General features: G+C 39.7%; 1 protein-coding gene across 4 annotated transcripts in view; it reads left to right on the top strand.

Annotated features, from left to right (window-relative positions):
* Window positions 1-24,089, top strand: part of DAZAP1 (DAZ associated protein 1) — a 26,721-nt gene extending 2,632 nt beyond the window's left edge. The window contains exons 2-12 of one of the 4 annotated variants that reach the window (XM_055709097.1): window positions 3,604-3,644; window positions 4,110-4,276; window positions 4,584-4,649; window positions 5,283-5,390; window positions 7,488-7,536; window positions 12,126-12,208; window positions 15,562-15,715; window positions 17,176-17,205; window positions 17,632-17,772; window positions 18,654-18,836; window positions 23,076-24,089. In XM_055709097.1, the coding sequence (XP_055565072.1) occupies window positions 3,604-3,644; window positions 4,110-4,276; window positions 4,584-4,649; window positions 5,283-5,390; window positions 7,488-7,536; window positions 12,126-12,208; window positions 15,562-15,715; window positions 17,176-17,205; window positions 17,632-17,772; window positions 18,654-18,836; window positions 23,076-23,248 (1,195 nt within the window). In that variant the 3' untranslated portion in view covers window positions 23,249-24,089. Of the gene's footprint in view, window positions 1-3,603; window positions 3,645-4,109; window positions 4,277-4,583; window positions 4,650-5,276; window positions 5,391-6,441; window positions 6,544-7,487; window positions 7,537-12,125; window positions 12,209-15,561; window positions 15,716-17,175; window positions 17,206-17,631; window positions 17,773-18,653; window positions 18,837-23,075 lie in introns of those variants that run through there. The other 3 variants (XM_055709096.1, XM_027797811.2, XM_055709098.1) reach the window with 3 other exon arrangements.

Below are 24,089 nucleotides of genomic sequence, written 5' to 3'. Positions count from 1 at the left end.
GACAGCTGCTCGTCCAGTACAATGCTGCATCTAGATTTTTGTGTTAGGTAGGGAATAGTTAATTCTTGCATTTGCTCAGTGTGTTCAAACCAGTCCCTGGAGGAGTTAAAGGCAGGGTAGTCCTGGCTTTTGGCATTCTATAGTGTGCATATAAATAGGAGCCATGTATTTACATACAGCTGCTGTAGTTGACCTTAGGCAACCCAACTTTTTTTTGGTTTAAATGTATGTAGGGTGACTACAAATAATTAATGATGGCACTGGAAGGTTTCAATGACCTTAACTGTGGGGAGTCCTCTGTCCCTGCAGACAACTTGATGTTTTGTCAGAATGCAGCTAGTATTTTAGATTGATCTTACATAGATTGATCTTACATACCACTCTATCAAATTTAGTTAAAAAATAAAATAAAACAATCCTAAATGTGGTTGGCCTAGAAAATGTAGCTAACACACAGTCATGGGCTACATCAAAACTTTTAATTGGAATATAACATTAGATCAGTTATTTTTTTCTTTGCTATTAGGAAATAAAGTCACTTCCTTACAGAACTTTCTTGTGCTGTTATTTTTAGGAAAAGTAAGAGCACACAGATTCGTGTGGAGGCGCAATGTAAAGCAACAGTTGTGGAAGCTACCAGGGAGTCTGAGTGTGCTGACAACTGTTGGGTGAAATTTGGCTGTTACTGGAAAATGACCTGTTGCTAAAAACTGGCTGGTGTTGAATAAGCTCCTTGAACTGCTGCTGGGAGTGAGCTCTTGGCCAGCGGAGGGAGGTGGGGGTTTTCCTACCCTTGAGAAAAACTTCATCATCATGAAACATGCAAGTAGAAAACAGGCCTGCTTTCAGAGAGGTTTGATAATGGATGTAATGTCCTGCTTGTGCTATTATCAGATGCATTATCATAATGCAAGAACAGATGCAGCCGCTGTCTTCTGCAGTACTGTGAGGGCTGTACTTTCTTTGCCTATTACCAGTTCAGTTATTTTCTAGCCTGCTGAAGAAGATGCTTTGATCTGTGCTTAACAGTTGGTCTTTTTTCTTAAAGTCAAAGCTTATATCACCTCTCAACTAGTGATTTAGGAATAAAATTTGCCTGGATGGAACAAGACTTGTAGGTGCTGTGTAATACTGAATTTAGTCACCCCTTGTTTTCACATGTAGTACACCTGCACTCTTGGGATTGGTTTAGTCACTGTTGGCTGTTGTATAAGGGACAGGACATGGTGCCATATCACAGAGAAATGAATCGGGAAGGGACTGCTGGTTGCATCTGCAAGCTGTCCTGCTGTGCAGGACCTTCTTGTTGCGAGGCTTTCCTTTCACTGATGCTCCCTGTGTGCTAGCACAGCTTACTGACTGGGGAGGTGGTAGTGGTGATGGGGCGGTTTTCTTACTGCAGTTAGCTGCTCCTGAAAAAAGCGGGTGAAAGGAAGTTTTAGTTTATTTTTTTTTAAGGAGAATTTCAACTTTCCCCGTTGAAGTGAAGGTGCACCAATTCCCAGCCTCAGCTCAGCTGTATTAGGATATGTCTGAGGGCGAGTAGAAGACAAAACAGAGTATGGTTCCTCTCTTCAGGGACTGATAAGAGAAACAGAGGGCATCCTCCAAAGCTACACTATTCCCAGCACTTGTCTGTGCAGACCCATAAAACTATTAACAGAAGACCTTTTGAGTTGGTGCTTCTTGCTGAAAAGGGCCAAATGTTGAGGTGGCTTTGAACTAACCTTTAATTACAGAGTAAATTACTTTGCATGGAAGTTTTGTAACACAATAACATTGATAAAGAGTTGCAAAGCAGGCAGTCTGTCTCATCTCCCTGCTCCTCTTTGTGCACTTACCCAGCTACTTCGGTGTGCTCTAACACGAAATGGTACGGATTTGGATGCTCTTCTAGAAGATGAGTTGATTCGGACTTGTCTTCGGTTTTAAGCATGGAGTTTAGTTTGGGTTTTAGCCATGACTTTCTCATCTATTTGGAGATATCTCTAAACTAGATTGTAAAATGATTTCACAACTAATTGCTGAATTAGTGCTCCTCTGTTATTTAGTTCTTGCCCTATGAGTTTGCCTTCTATCTTAGACTTGAACCTGGTAGTTCTACTTTTGCTTTCACTGAACTAGAAGATAATGGTAGACAAAAGCGATTCTGACTCATCTTTCTAGGTGAGCAAGGGAGTAGCACATAAAAGGAATGGATGAAGGTTTTATGTTTGTTTTAATCAGCAGTTTAAGGACTTTTCTTTACCAGGACAGTACTTTGAGAACACAAGGAACCCTGAGGGCTGACTTAAGCTTTTTTGATCCGCTTTCTGTTTTACCCAATTATGCAGCTAGAGAACAAGTACAGAAATTTCAAGTGATGCCTGAATCCGACCATTGCATGTAGTTCAACGTTCCCTCCCGTGGAGTCTGTTTCTTTTAGCTGCGGTTCCCATTGGGCTTTGACTTTCTGGCATGTGAAAGTTAGCCACATCATCCCAGGACAGGCGCACTTATGTTGCTGCTTATTTGTAAGTCAGTATTAAATAACTTGAACTGCTGGCATTCTTTTTCATTTGGTAGTATCTGTTGATGTAGGGGATAGTAACATGAAGTGTGCAAACTTCAGTCTGGTGTTACTTTTGCTACAGTATGTGTTAGAAAGAGCTGCAGCAGCTGTGTTGCGAGTGTATTTTTGTAGAAAACTTTTTAAACTAATTTTGAATGTCAGTTATCTTTCTGGTAACATTCAGTGTTAGGTAGCAAATGGATGTAGGAGAGCCCAGCTGTTCTTCTGTCTTGGTTTTGGAGGCCTAATGCAAGACTATATACATCTCTTGATCCTTGGTCTGGGATTAGAGCAGTTGATGGAACAGGCTTGGGTATTTAAACTAGGATGTCTGGCTTTCTGTCAGTTTGCTTTATCTCAGAAGTTTTGGATTTTGTTTTCATCCTTAAATTGGAACTACACGGACCCTGCAGCTGTTTTCTTCTGGTTCTCAGAGTTCTGTAAGTAACATAGAGCTGATGATCCAGTCCTTGACAGGAGTCCAAACATCCCCTTTTAACTTCGAGGGTGGGGGTTAACCAGGTAGAATGACTTTATAACTGTGTTCTTGGATAACTTTTCAAATTCCAAATACTTTCCTGAACTATGAGGTGTTCCATGCTAGAACTCCTTTCTGCCCCAAAAGAGCAGGTAAATGTACTTACTGTTATGTTCTGTGTTGGTTTTTTGCCTTCTGGCCATTGTAATGATTTCTCAAAGCAATGCTCCCTTCTCAAGTATCTGGAGATAAGAAGTTTGGAGGAACCTGGGCTTTTCTGATATTTTTGTCCTCTCTTTGCATAAAATAATAAAATGTGTTCCTGTAGTAAGCTTACAATCTCTGTTCATGCTTGTGGGACACAGAACAGATGCTTCAGTTTTATGTGAATCTTCGTGAAACGGAAAGTAGCTGTCACAAAGAATAGTGGATACTGGTGAGGAACGGACTTTGTAGTATCTTTTGGAGGCCTCAGTACTGCCAGACCTCTTCAGAATTAGCTGACATCTGTCTTAAATAAGATGGAAGCATCTGTTGTGTAGCATCCTAAAACTGCTGTATGCTTCATTTGCAGAAAACTGTTTGTGGGTGGCTTGGACTGGAGTACGACGCAAGGTAAGCTATGTATTCTACAGTCGTTGAGCCAGGCCTTTGTGAGCAGCAAAACAATGTACAGACACATAGCTTTTCAACAGACAGTACTGTGGTAGGAAGGTTTGCATGAGGTTGTACTGCCGCCTTCTTCTATTAATGCATAATATTTTCTGTGGAGAGAGTTCAAATATGTGTTCATCACTTTTGGGTTTATATTTTCAATCAGTGTTTGGTACTGAAGTTTTTGTCAATCCTCGGAAGATGACAATTTTTGATCGTTGCTTTGCCTACGATACTGCTTTCCTTTTGCATGGGTAGAAATAAACCATTATATACCATTTGTTTAGAGGAAGTAAAATGTAATAGTTTTCAGAAGATGAGTTTGAATTTGTTTAGCTGTTGGCTTATCTTTTGCCTCATAATTGCAAACACAGCCTAAAGTTCTTATCTGGTTCTGTTTAATACATGCTTTTTGTTTTTTAACAGAAACTCTTCGTAGCTACTTCTCCCAATATGGAGAAGTTGTAGACTGTGTAATAATGAAAGACAAAACAACAAACCAGTCTCGAGGATTTGGATTTGTCAAATTTAAAGATCCCAACTGTGTGGGAACAGTACTGGCCAGTAGACCTCATACGTTAGATGGCCGAAATGTAAGTTGCTTTTGTGGTTTTTATTTTTTCTGCTTCAGAACTTTCTGCTCCAGACTGCTTTAGAGATCTGTTTTAAATTCTGGCTGCTTATTTGCAGACTGGATAGTGTACAAGTTACGTGGTTGTTTGTTTTAATTATTTATTGTAAGACAGCTTTAACTCAATTATTTGTGTCACGTTGTAGAAGTGATATATTGACAGTAGCTTTGATCTGAGGAGCTGGATTTCAGCAGTGCTGTGTCAGCTGCCATTGTTTTAGAACCATATTCTGCACACTGAGATCTGACCAAACTGGAACTTCTTCCAGATTGATCCAAAGCCATGTACACCTAGGGGGATGCAACCAGAAAGGACACGACCGAAGGAAGGATGGGTAAGGAAAGATACTTGGTGTATCCTGCCTGTTTTCCAAGTTTCGGCTTACCTCCTAGCAGCTTAATTGAACTCCCTTGGATTATATCCATGCTTTAAGATCAGGAGTTGGTATGCAGGCCTCGAGTGTAAATTTTATTTCTGAAAATTGTCTTTTACTTAGATTTCCATGGTAAGACTCCATGTACAATACAGTGTTAACAAACATTTTGTGTTTGTGTCAGACTTGGTTTGTGGGTGTGGTATTTTCTTAAGCTCTTAGCAGTGTTTTTAGTTGAGTTCCTCAGATCTTGAAACAAGTGGAAGTACACTCGCAGGACTGATGCTTTCTTCCAGCCTACTTCACACCCTGCAGGTTAATATGATTTCATTATTAAATCAGTAAATGACATCAGAACACAGCCCATTGTTCTCCAGAAGATCAGGAAACTGAGACAGGGTTAAAACTGCAAACACTAGATTTCTGAGCTCTCAACATGCAGTTGGTTCGTTTTAATGACTGGGAGACTTCGAGCCTGGACATGGCTCCCCCTCAACTTGCAAGAGACTATTGTTGATGTTTAAGTGTTAAATGATAGAAGTAGTCAACTTTATTGTCCTTCTGACTGAATTTTTTTCCTCCTTGATTTAGCAGAAAGGATCCAGGAGTGATAACAATAAATCAAATAAAATTTTTGTTGGTGGGATTCCTCATAACTGTGGTGAGACAGAGCTCAGGGAATACTTCAAGAAATTCGGAGTGGTGAGTCATTCAGCATGATGGCAGTTATCAGTTGGTTGCAAGATGCTTTCCTTCCCCGCTGCCTTTTCTCAGATTTTGTCAAGCTTTCAAATTTTGGATTAATTTAGACAAACTGCTGTAAGGACATACTGAAGCATTTTGTGATAAAGTGTAGTAAACATTCATCGTCTCGAAATGTATCTTGCGTTTGTCAAAAACCTGTTGCTTCGATACATAACTGACTTTGCTGCTTCTGTCTCCTCTTGTTTAAGTCTACCTGATGCATTATTCTGTCCCATCTTGCAAAAACACCTGAGCTGAGTTGGCTTAAGAATAATTTTTTCTCTTTTTCAATTGATAACTTACAGCTTGGTGATTAAAAAATTGTTGTTGAATTTTTATCTTTTGGGAACAGCGAGTATGTTCCAAGATCCTAGTCTTTGACTACCTGTACAGATAGGTTAATTTCTGCAGTCTCTTGCCATTATTTTGGTAACAGTAGTTGCTTTTGAGTCATCATCTGGAATCAAATGAGTTCTTTTGTCCCTAGAACCTCTGTTCTAGAGACAAACTACTACTCATGTTATGCACCTGTTTTTAATTCAGTTTGTAACCTTAGACTGAAATGACTATATTTTCTGATTTTTTTTCGGTTTAATTTTAATACCCATTTATCACAACTATCATTGCCTCTTTAAGATGGTAAACTATTGAACTAAATTAGTGAATTCAGCTGTGAGTAACTGTGAGAAACTTCAAGACTGTGCCAGTGGATGTGAACATGCCATCTTTGAGTGGCATTTAGCGTGTTATTCTGATACTTTTTTTTAATCACCTTTCTCTAAAATATCTTCTTAGTGGCAGTAAAGGATTTGCTGATTCTTTCTCCAGTGGCTAAGTTTGTAACAGTACTGTATTTAAATTTGGATTCAGATAATTTTTTTAAAATATAAAAGGCAGTGGCTAACAACTGTTTCATTAGTTTGAAAGGCTGTGGTAGATTTGTAAATAAAAATGAGGGAGCATGTTCCACAGCTGTGGAGCATAATTTCTAAAGGCTGTTCCTCACAGACTTTTGGCTTTCCAATTCTGACCTCTGGATGGCTGGAGAGATACAGGGTTATGTTCCACCAAGTGTAGAAGGCAGCAGCCATTAAGTGAGGTGCCTTTAAAAGTAAGTAGTAGAACTTTAACAATAGTATAGAGATTGGAGAGTCTATATTACGTTTTCTAGCTGTAAGTAAAAGGCGAATTTGTGTCAGATTTTAAGCTAATTCAGGAGATTCTAGTAAAAAATATCTGAAGATTGACTTGAAGGTGAAGATGTGATGCCATGAGGTCATACACATTTTGTGACCACTTTTCTGCACCAAGACATTTAAAGGTAGTTCTTTCGACTGTTTTAATATTGCCTTTGACATAAATGTTACGTCTCTGGTTTTGTTTAAATTGTAGCTCAAACTGGTGCTTATTCTGAAAAAATCTTGAAGCCCTCAAACAGTGCCTTTTCTGTTGTGTTTTTTTTGTGTGTGTGTGTTTTTTTTTTTAAGTTAGAATCACAGTGATACTGGTTATCCATAACTTACAATATTTTTTGTAATGCTACATAAAGCATGAATTTATAACTTGTACTCTGTGCCACACTGATATTCAAGTAAGTAATTCAGAGAAGCTGTGCAAATTCTTAAATGTGTTTGGGGTTAAAGCTGCTTTTCATGATAGTGAAAATGTTTAAAAATGGAAAAAGTAATTTTTTAAGAAGCTACACTGATGAATAGTATGTTGAAAAACAGAAAACTTTTTTTTTTGTAGGCTATAGTGTGGGTATAAACAGTGTAGTGACCTTAATGCTACATTTAAAAATTTAAGTGTGATGAGACCTTAAAAAGCCACAGTGTAGCAACTTTTCAGAACAGATGAACTCGGGCTTTTCTTAAAACTCCTGTAAAGATCAATATTCCCAATTTGTTTACACTGTGCTAGGACAGTCTGATATTAATGGCTACATTGAGCATTTAATTGTGCTTTGTGGATAGAGTGCGGGAAACCAGCCTGTAGTAACTGTTTATAACACTCCCCTGGTAGCACAGTTAGTAGAATTTCCCTTCTCTCTTCCAGGTCACTGAAGTTGTAATGATCTATGACGCAGAGAAACAGAGGCCCCGAGGTAAAGGCTGATCTAGTTTGTCCTTGAAATTTCTTCATGCTCTCCTATAGTCAGATGGCAAACTATTTCACACCATCAGAAAAGGTAGACTTTTTTTTTTTTTCTACGTTGCCTCAGGAAAAAGAATAGTTCACTGGGCAAATATCACTTCAGCTCTAGACTCTTCACCTACAGCTTTAGTTGATATCTGTGCATTTAAACATCAGATGTTTCATGTTCATTTATGGGTTTTTTTCCTAGTTTTTTTAGTTGAATGAAATTTGATTCTCAAGCCGCTCCTGTGGCTTAAGGTGCTTAAGGAGGGGAAAAAAAATGAGCAGACTTCCCTCCTATTCCACATGAAAGGTATGTTGATGTCTGTAATTGCATGGGGGGGATACTCCAGAGGACTTCTGAACATGAGACTAGAGCAGAATCCATCCACTATATGCTTTTTGTTTTGTTTAAATGGCTTCACTTAAAATTAAATAAAAACTACATAAAATAATTCTGAAATATATGTATATATTTTTTGATTGGGACATATAATCCCTGTATGCTAGGCTACTTTCTAAAAGGGGAGGAAAAAAAAAAGAACTGGGAGTTTCACTAGACTATTTAATCAAGTTGGTAACCTTTGGTCAAAATATGAAGCAAGTTTCATGTCATCCACCTTCCATTGCATCTGTCATCTGTTTGACAATTAAGAGGCAATATTTTAAATACGTGAAGCTTAGTTGCACTGACCACCTTGTAGCATGTTCTACATGCTAGAGAATAGTTTGCCATCTGAACTTTCATTTCTCTTCTGACTCATTATTAAGAAATATATTCTTCATTTCATATTTATTAAGCTGTTAAGTCTTAGTTTTATTTTTAATTTAGACATACATTTAGTGACATATTTAAGTGTTTCATAGTAAAGTATGGTAATGTTAAGTAAGTTCTTTTTTTTTTTTTTTTTTAATTTTCTCTCTGTGAATTGTTTGACTGTGATTAACGATATCTCTTTAGATTTCTTCTCTCTAGGTGATAATTTATCACAGAGGTACAGGCCAGTTCCACAGTCAGAGGAGGGACGGGCTTTGTCTTATATTGGAGTGTAAACGAAGTTTCAATATATTTGTTTTTTTGTTTTCTTGCTTGAGCTATCTTAACTGTCTTTCAGTAGACACCTTTTATTTAAGCAGAACTTAAATTCATCTGTTGAAATGCTCTAGAGCATCTGATTTTTAACTAGAGGAGGCAGTGGAGACAAAGATAACGGAATATAATTTGTGGCCGAAGTTCTGAAGTATTTCAGTAATTATTGTATCATCTAGATCTTTGTAATATCCCAGCCTTACAGCCTCTGAACAAAAGGTACTAAAACCATCATGCCTGGTTTGGGTTAATCCTAGTCACAATTAATGGCTTCTCTGCTTAAAGCTATTAAAAAAAAAAAAGTTAATAAAGAGGGCTTTGGGTCCACTTAATAGCTGGTAGCTTACAGCAGAAGTGACAGATGTGCAACAGGTTTGAAAAGCTGTATCTGTCTCCATCCTGTGTGCAGATGTCCTGCAGAATACTTTCTCCCTTAATTCATCTGACTTCCTAAACAGGGTTCTTGAATCCTGATGCTCTGGCTTTCATTTTTGTTCTGTTACATTCTTTCATGTAGCGTGGTAACTAACAGTCATCTCCAAAAATGGCCTTGCCTAGTCCCTGGGGGTGTGCTAGGAAAAATTCCTCGTAGTTTGGATTTGGTACTCCTGGTCATGCATCCCAGAACACATTTTCTCTTGCTTTCTCTTTCTGCTCTGTATTCTGTTGCAGAGAGTGCTACTCAATCTATACACTTGCCCTTCTAACATGATACCTAAATGACTGTATATTTATAAAATTTAAAAGGCCAGTTCACTGCCATCCTCTACTCACACTGTTCTGAATTTTGCATTCTTCCGTTAACGTTACCATCCTTGCATTTTTGAACCGCATGTCATTTTACTAGCTTGCTGGTAGGAGGAGGGAAAAACTATACCTGTTACTAATCCCTGCAGCCTTCGTCTACCTTCAGCTTCTCACAAGAACGCTGGGAACCAGATTATCGGTTAGTGTCAGATCTACAGCGATGCCCTTGAGGAGCTGGCTCTGTGTCTTCGAGTACCCGAGTTGTCTTTGCTTACTCGCAAAGTCCCTACCTACTTTTGTTAGCTCTCCTGCAAGCAGTGCTTTCATCAGAATTCTTCTCACAGTCCCAAGTATAAATGCAGCCAACCTTGTTACATCTTAAAAGAAAAAGTGGCTGTGGAGCCTCTGCTTCTCATGCGTTCTATTCTTGGCTAAACCAACAACTGTGAAGTAATTTACAGGTTCTTGCTGTGTTTGTTCTCCTCTCCCCCTTGGCTGCAAACCAGCGTCATTGTTGTGTTTAGTAGTCCACTTGGATTCCTGCTAAATGCAATTAGTTTCTCTAGTCTTCAGTAAAGTCGTGTCCTCCAAAAAATAAAGCTACTGGATGATAGACTTCATCACTTCTACTGTATTTAAAATTTCATGTTGTTGGGAATTTTGCTTTGTATTGTACTCTGATTTCTTCACTGTTCCTTATCTTGTGGTGTTTGACCCTTTTAACTGCCCCCCCCCCCCCCCCTTTTTTTATTTATTTTCCCTTTACTGGCTTCCTCAATGACCTCTTATCCTCCTTCCTTCTCCCCCTCCAACCCCCATCCCCTTACCACAATCTATTCCTCTCCTTCATTCTTCTTGGAATTGAGTTAAACGAGCAACCTTCCTATGTAGATGGAATCAGTTGTTTTTCTTCCCCATGTCTTTTTAGATAAAGGCTGTAATACTAAATGTGTGATTTAAATACAAATACCTTTCTTTTGGCTCTAATACTTAGATTTCTAGTTAACGTCAGACAAATATATTGTGATGAAATGCTGCTCTCAGTTTTGAGGCTGCTTTCATCACAGGTCAACAAAACTTCGTTTATACTGCCAGTCTCTTGTGTGTGGGAAATGCTAAGTTTTTTCCTTTTTATTTTAAGTTTATTTTAGTGATGTCTTTTGCTCTTGTTGCTGACAGCAGAATTTGACCTGCTGCAATCTATTTTGGCCTGTATCTTTGTGTATTTTTTTATATATAAACTTTCTCTACAATAGGCCTCTTTGGGCTTACCCAACCGAGTTGGATAAGCTTAGAGAGACATTAACTGTTATAGATACTGTATTTCTGTTTAACGCTTTAGAGCAATATATGGCTGCTGTCAGCACTAGCTGCAAAGCAAAATGCAAACCAAGGGGGAAATCTTGGGTTTCAGAAAAGCAGAAATGCATCCATGTTCCATATGCTTTTGATGCCGCACCTCGTTTTTTCTTTCTAATTTTTATTGCTCTACCGTTAGCTAATATAAAGAATGGCACAATTTATGTACTGCATGTGTTCTTACCTTTCCTGGGATTTGGTTGTAACACCAGCAGTGAGTGGTTGATGGCATGAACCAGCCTCTGCGTTCTGTGAAATTAACCACTATTTTGCCACTCTCTCGGCAGTATCAGCAGCTACAACCTAAGTGCAGGGGTTCTCAAAGTGTAACCTCAGAAAGTGATTTAGTCCTGGGGCTTTGCCTCTTTTTTTTTTCCTCTTTTTTTTTTTTTTTTTCTTTCTCCTTTTTATTCCAGTGTCTTCTACAGATATCAGACACTCCCCTGCAACCTTTTAAAAAGCTGCTGGATTCAGCTGAGCCACCACCACTGAGGGCTGTGGTCAGATAGAAGGGAATGAGCCACCCTTGGGGATCTGGAGCAGTTAGTAGCAATGTCTTGGGCAAAAAGAGGGACTCAAAAGTGTTGCATAGATTTTTCAAGAGAAAACCAGCAGGAAATATAAGAAATAAAACAGATTAAGGGATTTGATGGCAAGTTAACTGCATTCTGTATAAGCAACACTTCTTTAGTTGGCAGGGGCTGTTGTGTGTGGAAGGAGTAATGTCTGTTGTGCTTTTTCTAAGGTGTGGAAAACTTGAGAACCTCTGATCTAGGTTGTTAGTTTCTGAAGCTTCTCATTCATCCATGGAGTGGTAAAATTTTTCATGCTTTTAACAGCTACATTTCAAAGACGACGTTCTTATTTTCCATGGGAAATATTCCCTAATTGGAAGGTGGGAGAAGGGATGGGAGGAAGTTGCTTTGCAGCTTTGGGGAACAGGGACATAATAGGTTTTCCTTGGGAACCTAGTCTGAATCAAAGATAGGAGCAGCAACTTGACTTTAATCCACTGTCCCACAAGTATTTTGTTTTTAATTGTGGCACAGTTAGATTTATAACTGAGTACTTTTTTTTTTCCCCATTTCCTGGTAGGTAGGTTAGGAATAAAATCAAATTAAAAGATAGTTAACAAGCTGAGTTTGTAAAGTTGCATGTGTGAAACCAAGATGGGGCATTAATTGCCTAATTACACGAAGTAAATTGCAATTTTCTCAGATTGACTTTCTTTGAAAATTTAACACAAGCCTCGGTTATCTGAAACCCCTGCTTGAACCCTTGGTCCGCCCCTAATACTGTTCATCATCCTGTTTTGTGTCACAACACCCTGCTACCTTGATTCACTCTTCGTCGTTGGCTAGGTTTTGGATTTATTACTTTCGAGGACGAACAATCAGTGGACCAGGCTGTCAACATGCATTTTCACGACATCATGGGCAAAAAAGTGTGTAGTTGTAGTTTTATTTTACCTTAAGAAAGAACCAAGTCTTGGGCAACTAGCAATTTCACTGGTGAATAAAACTTCAAAATTTATAGGCTGGAGAGCACGTAAGTCCAAATTCGAGGCTTTATCCATGAAGGTGGGGAAAGTCTTCTGAGTTTGCTTAAGTGGGTGAGGGAGGCAGTTAGCTTGTGTTGTAGCCCGTAGAGGAGAGAGATCTTGAAAGCCTGAGAACTTAGGCTGTGGGCTGTTTTGTTTTGGGTAAGGCCTTGTGCTTACAGACCTGGGGGGTTGCTCTGCCTGAGTGTAGCTTACCAGTGAATTGATGGTGATTGCCTTTGTTTTGAGCACTTTTTTTTGTTTTGCAAGGATGGAAGTTAGTTGTTCGGAGCTGTTTGAAAATCAGAATCCCAATGAAATCAGAGTTGTTCAAGGCTTGGTTTAAGATACCACTCCTTCAGATGTGTATTTGATACTCAAATTTTGAGGTGGTGTGAGACGATCTCCTTTATGTAATCTTAAACTTGAAAAGAAAAAAAAAAAACATCATGAAGGATTGGTTTTTTAAAAAAATTGGGTCACTTACTGTGAAACTTTGATACAAACCCACGTACTCTATATAGTATTTAACCACAATGCAGTTAAGTGACCTCTGGTTGTTTCATCTTCATACTGTGTTGTCAGCAAATGGATGTTTGATAGGGAGGCATTTTTTAGGCTAGCTTTGATGTTACTGGGTAAGGAACCTGCTTCTACCTGTGGAAAAACACTAAAAGCAAAGTAAATTGTTGCAGGACACCCAAGTCTTATACAGAGAGAATAATAACTTCTTAAAGAAAAATTAACCAGAGGAAGTTCTGGTAAATCTAAAGTCCTAGCAGCTTTCCAGTATATCCACAGTTTTTAAAATAAGCATTAAAACTGCTGACCTTAGAGTGAATAGATTTTAAGGCAACGTGAGAACAGTCACTTTCCTTAAATTATTGTGCTGTATAATTTTGCATTATATTTTGAAGTCTCTATGTACTGATACTTCACAAGCATTTATTTAGCTAGCAGGGGATACATTCTTGCATGTTAGTGGAATTTTGGTTAATTATGCAGAATATAATGCTTTTTATTTCTGTGAACTTGTTTTGGGGTTGAGGGGTGGGCTGACTTCCTAATGATGGAAATGAAGAAACGTGCTTGCGTAATCAAGAACATTAGCATATGTTCTTGATTACTAGTATTTTCCTCTTGTGAGCTGCTGAGCATTCCCATTTCTGAGCAGGTGTACTGACAGCAGTAAATTTACATTGGTATGTGTATGAATTACCTATATCCTACATACATCCTGGGCTCTTTCCTTGGAATTGCCTTGTACTTAGGCGAACCACTGAAATGAGAGGTCGTATCACAAAGCAGCATGCTAGATATAAATAGGAACAAAGGACAGTGCTGGAAAAGTGTGGAGAGCTGTGTGTGAGCCTTGGAAATGTCACCTCTTACTGTCTGCTTTCAGAATATGGTAGTGCTAATTCAGAGTTCTTTGTTGTTTCCCAAACAATCTCAGTTCCAAAATGAAATAATCTATTTTTGCCGTTTTTTTTTTTTTTTTCCTTTCAATGACATAAAAAGCAGAAATATGCAGTGTTTTATTAGCTAGGAGCAACAGAGATGCCTCATTTCTTGGTGTAAGCTGGGCTTCAGACAGGTGTAGAATTTTAACCTCAGCACTAAGAATATTGCAGAGGGATTTTTCAGTCCTCAGTTTGGCATTTCACAGCTTCTAAATGTGCACTGAAAAATTAATGGGAATTCTTCCATATAGCTTAATGAACTCCAGATACTCCGCTTTCTTTCATTGACTAATAATGCCTACTTTAAAAAATGGTATCTCTCTTTTTTTTTTTTTTGCAGTTAAAAAGGTATTGCTGAAATGAATCCATATGTTGTTGAAAGGGGGAAAAAAATTAAAATTGCAAGAAGGACTCTGCTTTTGTTAGCAATAACTGAATTCCCTCAAGGCAAATGTGTTAAGACTCATTAATTTGAGTCCTTTGAAAAATTCCCTTGATTCCTCTCTGGAAGGGCCTTCAGCTGACAGAGATTTGGTTACTGTCATGTCTAATGTCCTTGGGGCATCTGCAGTGGGGTGGGGGTGGGGGGCTTTGTCCTTGCCTTGTGCCTGTTTCCTGTTTGTTCTCTGACATGAATGGTTTTTAAGACATGGCAGGAAGAATTCTGAGTACTTTATTTTCCATACTACTCAGGCCCATCGATGATTGAGATTTATTTTCTTTGTACTCTGGCACCCATTAAAATTAATCATAAAATAAAAAAGACTTTAATTCAGCATGCATGAGTGCTGAGAGTGTTTCATTAAATCAGAATCTGGATTTTTTTTTTGAGAGAGAGATTTATATTGAATGTGCAGCTTATTTTAAGTAGGTCAAATGCACTTATTTGATGGCTTGGAACACTAGGACATTTTATCTTTGAATAAAATAAGTTAAGCACTGTGGCTTACTAATTTTAAAAACCAGGAGGGCTTTTGTCACTGACTTAACACAGTATGAAGATTTGCTTCTTATTGACTCAACTGTCCATTTTTATTACTTGCATGTTTGTTTACTTTTTTGTTAGATGTAATGTAAGATTCTCTTATCACATCCATTCCCTCTGACATTGTTTGAGTTAATTGAGATTCTTTAAGCGTTAGCCTGGGGAAGGTAAGTCTTTATCTTCCATTAGACATTTAAATAAAATCTTAAGTTTAAAAACAAACAAACAAACAAAAAAAAAATCAACCAAACAAATGTGTGTTTCTCAGGTATGAGCAGAGCTGAAATTGCAGTTAGATGGGGTGGGTTTAAACTGTAACTTTCAAATGAACCCCAAACATGTTTGTATGGTTAAAGCATTAGTACCCTTTTTCAGAGCGTACTCTTTACTCAAAGTTCTTTTTAAATGGCAAATGTCATCTTTGTACCTCCTGCCTTAAGTGTTAAATTAGTATATAAGTAATTTAAAAGATTATCCTTGTTTTAAGTGAAGAGCCGTTGTAAGAGGGTACTGCTGTTTTAAGATTAAAGCCGATGAAAACTGTACTATGACGAAAACAGAAGTGATTTGTAGGATATGTTTTTCTTGAAATACCTCAATAGTAGGACTTGTAACATCTTACCATCAAGTATATTGTACCTGAGAAACATTTTAAATTACTGGCCTTAAGTTTAATAATTATTTAAGTATTTAGACATAAGTCATAAGATGCTAAGTGTAGTCTTAAGTGTAATTAAGGGTGTGTGTGAAGGGAAGGGGGGTATATTAACCCACACCATCTCTCCTAAATGGTGACTCTGTTTGTTTAGGTGGAGGTGAAACGTGCAGAACCTCGGGATAGTAAAAGCCAAACTCCAGGGCCGCCTGGTGCCAGTCAGTGGGGAAGCAGGATCATGCCAAGTGCTGCCAACGGTTGGGCAGGGCAGCCCCCTCCGACCTGGCAACAAGGATACGGCCCGCAAGGTACAGCTTCAGTTGTCTCACGGTGTCTCCTTTGCAGCTTACTGGTAATTTGGCTTTCTGGCAAATGATGGTATTCCCAGGCTTATCAATGCTGTTGCCCTGCTGGATTCCTGAGAGCAGAACTAAAATTCCACGTGTCAGACCTTCCCAAGTCTGCTGAGATTGTTCCTTCACTTCTTTTCCCAAAAAACCTGGTTTCACAGGGCACAAGTCAGTGGGTTATGCCGAATCTGGCATGTGTCCCAGGTGGTGCTTTACCCGTTTGGTTTGGTTCTGGCACATTTTTTTGGTAACGTGGAGAAGGTGTTGAGCAAGCTCAATGGCTCAAGTTATGGCTCCAACTGCGGGATTGTGGCTTGCATGAGACCCTAATGAAGATTTTTGTCGGAATACAGGTTTTCAAGGATGAGGCAGTTTCAGAGGAAGTTCTAAGTAACATTTAAAAGGGATGAGAGGAAAACAGATGGTCTTCTCTTTGGATTTTATTGCTTAATGTAGCCTGGAAAGATAACAAGTGGCTATGGGGTAGCAGTGGTGCAGGGGAGCACTTACTGCGTATAATTTTCTTGATTTAGCTTGAACCCTTCAGGGCTGAAAGAAGCAGCCGCATGTTTTGGTTTGGTGGCTCTAATTCACACAAGGTTTTGGAGATGGGATAAATGCGCTGAGTTCCTCCGAAGACAGTTTTGATAACTTACAGAGAAGTATGGTGGTATATGAGTTGTGTTTGACATAACAGAACTTACTTGTTCTGATATGAGAAATTTTCACCTTGGGGGGCTAAAAGGAGTGTCACTGCTTCATCTGTTGCTACTGCTGACGATACCTCAGTGGAAGGATTGTTTGTTTCCCTGTGGTGCTTATTAACTTGAAGGCTGCAGCTGAGGTTTTGACACACTGCATAGATGTGCTAATCTGCGTCTGTGCACATTGAGAAACTAGATGATTTTCAATGTGGTTATTTGTAGAGAAAATGATATCTGATCTACTGGAAAGATTAATGTAAAACATAAATGCATTTATCTTTGCATTCATTGTAGCATTAAGATTGAGATTATAATGATGTTATGGTTTAAAAACTTCAAAAGTAACTAGGATAAACCAGGTAGTATATCAAAAATGCTTTGGATATGTAGTGTGCTGTGTTTTTACTCTTTATACTAGAGTTTTTGTACTTGGTATGCTTGCAACTCTTAAACGCTCCATCTGATTGGAGTTTGGGGACCTCTGTCTCTTCTGTGCGTTATTTGCTGAATGATTCGGAGTCTTTCAAGAAGTGCATATTCAGAAATAGACCAAGACTGTTCCTTGGACTATAAAAATAAATCTCTTAAGAGACACTGGGTGGATATCCAGCCTATTCCAGAGCCCAGAGCAAGATCAACCTTCCTTTAAATCATTCCTGTTTCATAGCATAAAGCTTTAATGCCTGTATAAGTCGCTTTTTTGTTCTGTTTTAGGGATGTGGGTGCCAGCTGGACAGGCAATTGGTAAGTACATTATATGGGACCGATTTTAAAAGAAAAATCCTACTGAGAGAGGGTGTGGTTTCTTTAAGAATTCACAGTGATTTGTGCATTTCTGTGGTATTGAACTTACATTTAAAAGCTTGATTGAATTTGTCCTGAAAGAACAAAAGGTAGTGTATTCTTAACAAATCAGTAATGAAAGCTGACATACATCCTGCTGTTGCCAGCCACACTAATTTGTTATCAAGGAATTACATTCTAAACTGCAATTATTTACAGTAGGGATACTTGGAGGAGTAGTATTTCTCAAAGTAAGAATTCATAGAAAGCTGAGACTGCGTCTGAAATCTGTCAAAACAGCTTTACCCCATCTAGAGGATGCTGACTTAAGCAGCAACTTCTTGTTATTAAAGGCGCTTTGGTTCTTGGTTTCTTTTCATTTTCTAGGTGGATATGGACCACCTCCTCCAGGAAGAGGAGCCCCTCCACCACCACCACCTTTTACCTCATACATAGTCTCTACACCTCCAGGAGGATTCCCACCTCCACAAGGATTTCCACAGGGCTATGGCACCCCTCCACCATTTAGTAAGTGACCTACAGGATTTGAGTATAGTCCTTCACCAAATCCAGTTTTCAGCTTTTGCTCACCTTTCTGTGGATGTGGATTTTCCATGTCCGTCCTCCCCATTTTATCTATCTTTAGAGGTTTTGCCTAGAACCTATATTCTGGGCTATAATAAACTATGTAAGTATTTTTGTCAGTGAGTTGGGTTATTTTTTGTCTTGGGTGTGGTAATGCTTTACACTCTCTAGTTCAAATCTGTGTTGCTAAACAAATCTACATTTATTGTAAACCCCTTTTATGGCATCTGAGAGAGAAGTTAGAGACTACTGCATGATGACCTGGGCTAGAGACAGGCTGGGATTTTCAGAGAAGCTTAAGGACTTAAGGTCACCACTGGCACTGGAAATGTAAGCAGGATTTTAGCACCTACTCCGTCAGGCCGCCTTTTGAAAAGTCTGGTCACAAACCTGGCTTAAAAGAGAAGGCGGAAAATAGCACCCAGTTATCTAGAGCTACTTGTTCTGCTACAAAGAAACTGTTTGGGATATCTTTTTTTTCCTCCTAAGATGTTGAATAATACGGCTTCCTCCTCATGTCTGTGAGCACATAGTTTGGTCCCTACTTCTACTTTATCACTTTCGCTTTGCTGGCTGCTCATGTGGCTGCACTCTTCCTATGGGGTGAGATTTTTCACGTCAGAAGGTGTGTTAATGGGGTCTTTTAGGCACAGTGGTTGCCAGAGTGTGAGAGTAAACGTATGGTCAGCTGTAGATAACAAACACTTTTGTTTTAATAGACTTGTAAGTGTCTAAAAAATTGTATTGTACTCAAAAGTCAAGCAGGAAGTCAGGGTGGTGTTTACCTGTGCCTTTTCACATGTTTTGTGTTTTCCTTGTTTCAGGTTTTGGTTATGGTGCTCCACCTCCTCCACCTGACCAGTTTGCCCCACCTGGAGTACCCCCTCCACCTGCCACTCCAGGGGCAGCACCACTAGCTTTTCCACCACCACCACCACCATCTCAGGCAACTCAGGACATGAGCAAACCCCCAACTGCTCAGCCAGAATTCCCTTATAGTCAGTTTGGTAAGTAACTTATATAAAATAAACTCAGCTTGATCTTTCTCCCCTTCTTGCTTTTTTTTCATACTGGGGTAGAAAGTCGGTGTTCAGAAACAGTTTGCTAATGCTGAAGGCACTTTCTCCAGGATGGGAATGCCAACCACCAGCTTTCAAGCGATCCTTAAGTCATGCAGTGTTCTAGCCAGAGGGTATTTTCTTAACTCTAAACCATTGCTCATATGCTGTGAAATAGTCTTCAGAGATTTGTGCACTGGTAGGATAAGTTACTGATTTGTGCTCTTCCTGAATCTGTAGTTAAAACTTTTTTTTTTCTCCAAAAGCTTCACAGAGCTTGTAGTCAACTTTGTGTAACTGACTTTGATCAGGTTAGAGAATAGACTTCAAGAGAAAGAAGAGCATGGAGAGACAAGCAGTACAGGGTACAAGAATCCAAGCTGCATGCCTTTTCCTCCCTTCCCCCCATTCCTTTCCTGTCTATTTCAAGTTACAGTTCTGTCAGAAGCGTGTAAAACTTAATTATGCTATATAGATAACTGTTTCAGATGGCCAATAGAATACATTGATGTAAAATTTTCAAGGCAGGCAGGCAGCACTACCAAAAAAACCCCAACCCAACCCTAAAGTTGCTAAGACAGGTGCTTTTGCTCCTGTGTAAAATGTCTGTTCCTCCCTGTGGAACCTGCGAGGGAATTCTCATCTTGTTCTTCCCCTCGGCCCTGTTTTTGACCAGTGTTCTCCAAAGAGCTCTCTGTGGCATACTGCCTTTTTTTCAGGGATTGTAATTGGTCATTTTTTACTTCTGAAGTGTCACTTTTGCATGCAGTAGGCCCGTGGATTAAGACTGTTCCTACCTGAACACATTCTCCATGTGTGTTAGTGCCTGCCTGCTTCATTTGAAGTCTTCATTCTGAAGCCTACAGAAACTCTTTCAAAATGAACACTTCATAAAGTTATTTAAATAGATACTCTTCAAAGTTCCAAAAATGTAAAACAGACTCGGAAGGAAGATCAGTCTTTTAGATGTCTTTATAAAGCAAGCATATGATCTCATGTTGATGAATTTGAAATGTTTTTAGATTTGTTTGTTATAAACAGAGTTGCTTTCATAGCGAGCTTTGCCCTTGTGACTCAAGAGGAAGTTTCTCTCATCTTGCCAAAACTTGTCTCATTGCAGACTCTTTTTTGAAGAGGGGTTGACCCTACTAAATAAAGTATAGGTCCATGTACAATCATTTATATTCTGCGGGGAGATATTTGTGATGTGTTGGAAGTTTAGGAAGAATCTGCCATCCAACATTGTGAAAAACTGGGGAGGGGGCATCCCAGTATTTGGTGTGGATGGAACCACTTGCCTCTTGTATATTCCAGGAAACCTCTTTGCCAGTGAAATACTTCAGGTATTCTTAGTCTCTTAAGAGTGCTGGGTAGGGGGGAGGAAGAGGTGTGTAGTTCTGCATTTTGAGGAAGAAGGCTAAGAAGGTTAGTTGTTTACACCACAACTGTAGTTAGTCTCCCACCTCAGTGTGTAGAAAGCTGTTACAAGTGCTGACAGGGGTGGAGGTATTTAATATGCCACAGTACCAAGGAATCATTCACCTGTTCATAAAGCTATGTGTAAAATCTTTTAAACTTTTTAAAGGAGCTTCTGCACTTCATGTGATTGCAAATTTGTTAGCAGTGTTGCTGTACGATAGGCAGTCTGGGTGACCTGCATGTCTTTACATAAATGTATAAAGCTTAGGGGCTTTAAAGAGGCACTGAGTTATCTAATCATTATGGCATTTTAAGATTTGTCCTGGCTTGACAGCATCTTAAATGCTGCTATGTTTGCAGCTAGGGTGAATGTAAACACAAGTAAATGAAATACTAACATGGGTGTGTCTCCCTCACCCTGAAAAATTATCTCTGTACAGGGCTCTCTTGGGGTTCGTCACCCTGGTCTCCTCATTTCTTACTAGGGCTGGGTTCCTATTCTCAAGACCCTTCAGGCTACGCGCCAATACTTTGTTTACACTCTTATGGTCAGGCTGAGCAGTGAGAAGCCTAGGTAGGTGGTGCCTCTTTACAACCAATGCTCTTGATGTATCTGCGTTTGGGAAATTAACTTGTGTTTCTTGCAGGGTCTCTGTTAAGAGGGTGGTGGTGGGGGAAGCGACGTGACTCAAATGTTTACTTTCGTGAGTTAAGGGCAATACAGTTCTTTCTGTTCATTAGCTGGCTGAAGTGAAAACTCACAGCTGAGGTACGAATGACGCTGCTCTTCGCTTCCCAAGCTGCTGCGTTGGTGAGGCTTTTTCCCGTGTGTAATTGAACTGAGCTCAGGTTTTAAGCGAGGAGAGTAAAACCCTAATGGTTGGCACGGCTCGCTTAGAGAACAGAGGCGCTGGTGCAAGCTGAGAGCTGCAGCAGTAATTAAGAAAGCAGGGCAAAGACAGTATGTACTTAAATGTCTGGCCGTTCAGGTTTATGTTGTAGGTTTCATTTGTGATAAACAAATTGAGAGCTGTTGTTTCCACCACTTAATGTTGTAACACTGCAGCGTAGGGTGAGAATAACTTGGGGTTTTTTTCCTGCTCTGAGCTCCACCCCTTGGCAAACAATTAAATTGTATTTTTGGTTGCCTGCTTATCTCTGTCTGAAAAAATAACTGGATTAGCATTTTAAGCTAATAGACGCCTGTGATAGATGCGTTTTAATGCTCATTAGTGGTAGCAAGTCCTGAGAGACAGGCAGAGCTTGAAATTGAAATACTGGAGACATGCTAAGAGACTTTGTTTTGGATTAAGAGAGTTAAACCTGCTTTAAGCCTGCATAGAGAGAAGCAGAACTGCGGAAATGTGCTTAGTAATTAGGATTCTTAATACCATCTTTCTTAGCAGAGGCTTGCACCGATGCCACTATTATGATTAAGAGTTGTATTTAATTATGGGAACTTTCATTAAATTTCTCAGTGTTCTTAATTTACATCTAGTTGTCTTTTTGTGTTGGCAGCAAGAATTCCAGCAAGTCTTCAGTCCTTCACCCTTTCTCCCCATCACCAAATTCTCCTTACTCTAAACCTATTCCGAATCCGGTCTTTGGCACGGATTACGTTGCAGAGCGGTGGCTGCAGCTTTGCTGAGTAGGCAGAAGGACAACATGGCAGGAGACAAGGAGCATTTAGTTCCTCAGATTGAGAAAGAACAAGATAAATGTTAACTTGCAGCATGCATTAGCATAAAAACTTCAGTTGAGGTGCGGTACCTCTTCAGGCTTAAAATTAACTGGGCTGGGATGCAGTTGGTGTCATAGGGGACGTAGGAGAAGGGCTTTACGGTTGCTTACTGACTGCTGCTTCTCTGTAGCTGGGTTGGGAGTGTTGGCCACCATCTGCGGTAGCAACAGGGTGTCAGCTTCTGAAACGGAGCGTTCGTTTTTTTGAACTTGCAACAAATACGTTTCGGCCTGTCTGTGCAGTGAGTTTTGGGGGAAGATGTTGGGTCTTCCCAGGGGCAGCTTTGGGCCAAGGGCTCTGCTCTAAACTATGACGGGTGCGGTAGTTTCAGCCTTTTGGATTCTGCTTTGCCAACTTTGCCCCCTCGTGTTTCAATTTATGTTTTTTGAATTGAGTGTTCCTTGGAAAAAAAGGCTGATTAGTTAATAAAATGTTTGGACAGAAGTACTCTGGGTTTTTTGAAAGGGAATTTAAGATTGTCTTCTCCAGTGTGTCTTTTCAGCGAAGGAAGCTTTTTGACTGTCCAGGGAAGACGGTGAAGCTGACTGTGCAGTGCCAGTCCAGTAACTCTGTGCAGTCAGCCTGAGGTGCTGCAGTGTAATAGCTGTGAGGTCTCAGGAAAAAATTCCTTGCTACTGCATCTCTGCTGAGCCTGACAGTGCTAGTTTTTAGCTAATAACCCAACCCAAAGAAATGAAAAATAATATTTGGAATGAGCTGACAGCAAACCTGCAAGCCACTTCAAGCTTCTGAACAGCCGTAATGTGATAGTGTCGCTGCCAGTCTGGGTAGGGTTATCTCAGAAGGCAAAATTCATGCTGTTCCTGCTTACCTGTTCGGTTCTGTGTAGAGAAGGTGATTTGTAAGGTCAGTTGCGAGAACTGGAAGCTGCTGCTCATCGTAACATGTGTGTTCCTGAGGCTGGGCATGGAGGGAGGGGAGCAGCACCAGGTTTTGAATTTTCGCCTCTGTTGTGCGTGTGGGTGATCTGGAAGCTGACTCTGCTGCCTTTTTCCCTTTCTCCCCAGGGTATGGACAAGACTTGAGTGGTTTTGGACAAGGTTTCTCTGATCCCAGCCAGCAACCCCCTCCCTATGGAGGCCCCTCGGTGCAACCATCAAGTGGCCCACCTGCAGGAGGAAGTGGGTTTGGACGAGGACAGAACCATAACGTGCAAGGATTTCACCCTTACAGGCGCTAACGTGGGCTGGCAATCAGGGAATTCTGTCCACACAGGGATGTCTGGTACCAGCCGAACCCAGGAATCCCAGACTTCTGAACTTGTGACAATCACATACTTGATGGAAGAAAAACCTAACAACATTTTTTTTTTTTTTTTTTTGGGGGTGGGGTGGGGGAAGATGGCTTCTGAAGGCAAAGCTGTGGGTGTTTGGACTGCAGTTTTTAAATATTTTCCTTTCTCTTACCCATCAGCACAAATAAAGAAAATGTCACTGGTTCAAACTACAGGGTTTTAAAAATGTCTTCAGCTTTAATTCAAAACTTCAGGTTTCTTTTTTTTGAAATTATTTTTCCTGAGCCTTTGTTTTACCATATATTGTAAACTTTTATGTTTAAAAGAAAAAAAATATATACATTTACAGATTGTGAAATTTTTAAGAGAAATTTTCTACTATGTATGCTGGCTTATTTTTTAATTTAAAACAGGGTTTCCGTTAGCACTGTTGGAAGTGAGGGTAAGCTGTGACCCCTTACTCCTGACATTAGTGGTGGGGTGGATGGTTCAGAAACTCTGGGAGTTAAAAGAAATCTACTGAGTGTATTTTGCTTTTGTTACCTGATGGTATAGAACTGGTAACAAGGCAGGTGCAGACTTGTTGACGCACAGAGTCACTTATGAAGCATGGTGTTAGAGCTGCGCTTCAAATGCTTTCAAATCCTCTGTGGATTTCATTAGGGGTTAACGGAGGCCTTGTTAAGATGTAGATTTCCCTCAGGCAAAAGGTTTAGGTGCATTTTGCACTAACCAGTGATTACCCCTGGTTTGAATAAAGAGAAGTACATTTGGATTAGAAACACAA

Source organism: Falco cherrug, chromosome 4, assembly GCF_023634085.1.
Source record: "Falco cherrug isolate bFalChe1 chromosome 4, bFalChe1.pri, whole genome shotgun sequence".
NCBI lineage: Eukaryota > Metazoa > Chordata > Aves > Falconiformes > Falconidae > Falco > Falco cherrug.
The sequence above is the reverse complement of the archived record's forward strand: the minus strand, read 5'-3'. Positions and strand labels throughout refer to the sequence as shown.